A 3,527-nucleotide genomic window follows, 5' to 3' on the forward strand; every position below is an offset into this window, starting at 1 on the left:
AGGAAAGGGAAAGGAAGGGACGAGAAAGGAAGGGACTGAGAGGAAAAGAATGAACGGAGGGGAAGAGAAGGAGGAGGAGAGAGGAGAGGAAGGGAAGAGAGGAGAGGAAAAAGGAAAGAAACGGAAAGGAAAGAAAAGAAAAGGAACAGAAAGGAAAGAACCCTAGTAGAAAGGAGCAGAGCGTCCACAAAAGACTTTTCTCAAAAGAGCCTCCAACTTGGAGACAGCTCCCAAAGTCTGAGCACCACCAACGGGCTTCCGGAGAAGCTGTTACCCGAAATTTGCCGAGTAATCACGGAGATAGACGAAGAGCTTCGGGAAGGGCCAAGCGGCGCGTCCGGAAAGTCAGAGCTCAGAAAGGTCGCTAGGCGGCAGCACTCCGGCAGGGCGGAAGTGGGGTGGAGGCAGTGTCGTGTGGCGGAAGAGGCCCGAGGATTTCCGAGGAGAGCGGAAGCGGGGCTGCCGGGGTCGGTCGAGCCCGAGGCATGGCGGAGACGTCCTCGGAGCGGGAGGTGGAGGCCGAGGCGCTGGCCGCGGCGCGGGAGCGGAGCCGGCTCTTCCTGAGTGGCCTGGAGCTGGTGCAGCAAGGCGCCGAGGCGCGCGTCTTCCGCGGCCGCTTCCAGGGCCGCGCGGCCATGGTGAAGCATCGCTTCCCCAAGAGCTACCGGCACCCGGCCCTGGAGGCGAGGCTCGGCCGGCGGAGGACGGTGCAGGAGGCGCGTGCGCTGCTCCGCTGTCGCCGCGCGGGTGAGGCGGACGGGATGGGGGTGGACGGGGCTCCGAGGCCCGGGAGATGGGGCGGACGGGACGGGACGGGACGGGACTGGACTTCATAGGGCTCCGAGACCCGGGAGACGGGACCAGAGAAGTGTTTAAGGACTCCTGGCGTCGCACGGGACGCCTTTCCGTTTGGTTTGTTGCTCGGCAACTGTCCCTCAACGTGTCTTTTAGCCTCAGTTTCCCCGTTTCTGCCGTTTCTGCTATTTTAAGCAGCAGGTGCCTTACCAGGCGCGTGTCCGAAGCCAGAAACCAGGCTAGCCGATTCAGACTCTTAAGCGCTGCTTCCCGCGTGGCCCTCCCTTCTGCGAGTCGTTTAGCACCGCACTCCTCAGTTTCCTTGCGTGTAATGGGAATATCAGGGATGTTGTGACCATTAGAGAAGGCCTATGTGTCATATGTTTGAATGCTCACAAAGCATTCAGTAAACGTGATTTCATGAAATGATTCATTTTTTTCTTTAAAAGCAACATTTACACTCCCACCAACAGAACTGTCCTCCAAGGAAACTGAGGCACAAAGTGAAAGTGTCCGAGATTCCACAGCCACCACGCGGGCTGTCTGTGTCCCCGACGCACCGACCTTTTTTGCTTTTACACTTACAGGTATTTAGGCATTTACTCGGCACAGGGACACTGATAGGTGCGGGGCCACCTGGGAAAACTCAACAGTGAACAGGCTGATATTTTCGTGTCCTAGCAGGCTTAATGGAGCTCTAAAGTAGTGTTCATATTTTTGTTTCACCCTCTTTTATAAGTTACCAGACAAGGATGGTTGCTACCTTCATCTCCATTGACAGGTCTCCAGTGTCTAGGAAAGTGTCCTGGACGGGGTTGGCATTCAGGAAAGACTCCTGGAGTTAATTGGAGCTATTGTCACCACATTACAGTATCGGAGACCGAGATATAGAGAAGCTAATGGAACCTTGAGGTTTCACCACTAATAAGGAGGGAACTGGGATTTGAACCTGCCTGTCCTGGGAAGAAGATGGGTCTGTGAGATGACCTGCTGCTTAGCCTCCTGCTAGTCAGGTAGCTGCTCAGACTGGAGGGTGCTCTCCCTTCTGGATTCTTGTTTCCTTTGTTTTTTTAAGGGAGTAGCAATGAATTCCAGTCCTAAAATGAGTTGAGAAAGAGGAGCAAGCTTCGACACTTGCAGATGCACCCTGGGTTGGGCCATAGTCCTGCAGGGGTAGAGCAGGGCTTAGGCAGGGCTTGGACAGGGCTTGGGCAAGCTTCTGGGTAAGTTCTATCATTCCATCATTCCCACCGTATTCCTCAACCCTGCTCCAGAGTAAGTAGATTTAGACTGGAAAACTGGCCCTACCTGAGCAGGTGACGCCTCCTTCATACAGATGCTCTCACTAGCACCTGTGTGTCCACTGCAGGGATAGCTGCCCCGGTTGTCTTCTTCGTGGACTATGCTTCTAACTGCTTATATATGGAAGAAATCGAAGACTCGGTGACTGTTCGAGATTATATCCAATCCACTATGGAGACCGAAAAGGACCCCCAGTGCCTCCTGGACTTGGCCAGGAGAATCGGGCAGATTCTGGCTAGAATGCATGACGAAGACCTCATTCACGGGGACCTCACCACCTCCAACATGCTCCTGAAGCAGCCCCTGGAGCAGCTGCACATTGTGCTCATCGACTTCGGGCTGAGTTTTGTTTCGGGACTGCCGGAAGATAAAGGCGTCGACCTCTATGTCCTGGAGAAGGCCTTCCTCAGCACCCACCCCCACACCGAGACTGTGTTTGAAGCCTTTCTGAAGAGCTATGGTACTTCATCCAAAAAGTCCGGTCCAGTGCTGAAGAAGTTAGATGAAGTGCGCCTGAGAGGGAGAAAGCGGTCCATGGTCGGGTAGCAGAGTTGCTATAGTAACTGTCTCCCCCTGAGAATGCTGTGGGTGTGACTGGGCCTAGGCAGTGGGGTCGTTGATAAGTGGCCTGCGATTGTGCTGTGCCACCGTCACCTGCGGTTCACTGTTCTCAGGAGCTTAGTGTGCACAAGGCCTGGTCTAGACAGAACTGGGTGTGTAACTCCGGCTGGCATCACACTTTCTGTGTATGCTGAGGATAAAACCGTGAACTCCTGATCTCCTGCATCCATTGGAGTATAGGTGTGTGCTGTCTGTCACTCCTGTTTTATCAATGCCCAGGGCCTCACACTTGCAGGCAGGTGCTCTACCAACTGAGCTGCATCCCCAGCCCTAGCCCAGGGTGTTTCAGATCAAATCAAATAGGCTTTCTCCCCAACAGTGGCTTGTGGACCTCATGCATTCCAGGTGGCATTGATTTGAGAACAGTACTGTAGTCCTGGAGAGATAACGGCTGGGATAGTGTTTCTCTCTTCCCTCTAACCTGCTGGGATTTGGGTGTGTGTACAAAGACTGCTTCAAGCCAGTTTAGTGAGATATAACCATCACTTTGAGAGAGCACAATAGACTGACTGGGATACAGTGGACTGCTTTCCGAAGTGTTTTAGGTGTGTATTTTTACATGGGTGTATTTGGAGTTTATTATAAAAGGTATTTTTGAGGGGCTGGAGAGGTGGCCTTTTGCTCCCTCTTCCAAAGGATTCTAGTCCAGGACTCAGGCTTCAAGGGACCCAGTGGCTCTGCCTCCTCAGGTACCTCTACTTACATGCATATGCCCCTCTTCCCAGACACACACATACACATAATTAAATATAGTATGGATAAATTCTTGAAATATTTTTGAGAGTCACAATAAAAAGATGCAGAAATAG

The 3,527-nt window shown here is 52.9% G+C and overlaps 1 protein-coding gene across 1 annotated transcript; it reads left to right on the forward strand.

The window, feature by feature from the left end:
• Positions 1-396: 396 nt before the first annotated feature.
• Tp53rk (TP53 regulating kinase) lies at positions 397-3,527 on the forward strand. Its single transcript, XM_038330409.1, has 2 exons — positions 397-747; positions 2,165-3,527. The coding sequence occupies exons 1-2, from the start codon at positions 486-488 to the stop codon at positions 2,641-2,643; spliced, it is 741 nt and encodes a 246-aa protein (XP_038186337.1). The 5' UTR covers positions 397-485; the 3' UTR covers positions 2,644-3,527.

The sequence above is a fragment of the Arvicola amphibius genome, chromosome 5 (assembly GCF_903992535.2).
Source record: "Arvicola amphibius chromosome 5, mArvAmp1.2, whole genome shotgun sequence".
Classification (NCBI taxonomy): Eukaryota; Metazoa; Chordata; class Mammalia; order Rodentia; family Cricetidae; genus Arvicola; species Arvicola amphibius.

Bases quoted from the DNA above. Each gene is read 5' to 3' on its own strand.
- Tp53rk (XM_038330409.1), top strand. From the start codon at position 486: ATGGCGGAGACGTCCTCGGAGCGGGAGGTGGAGGCCGAGGCGCTGGCC. The intron at 748-2,164 runs GTGAGGCGGACG...TGTCCACTGCAG, and splicing joins GCTCCGCTGTCGCCGCGCGG to GGATAGCTGCCCCGGTTGTC.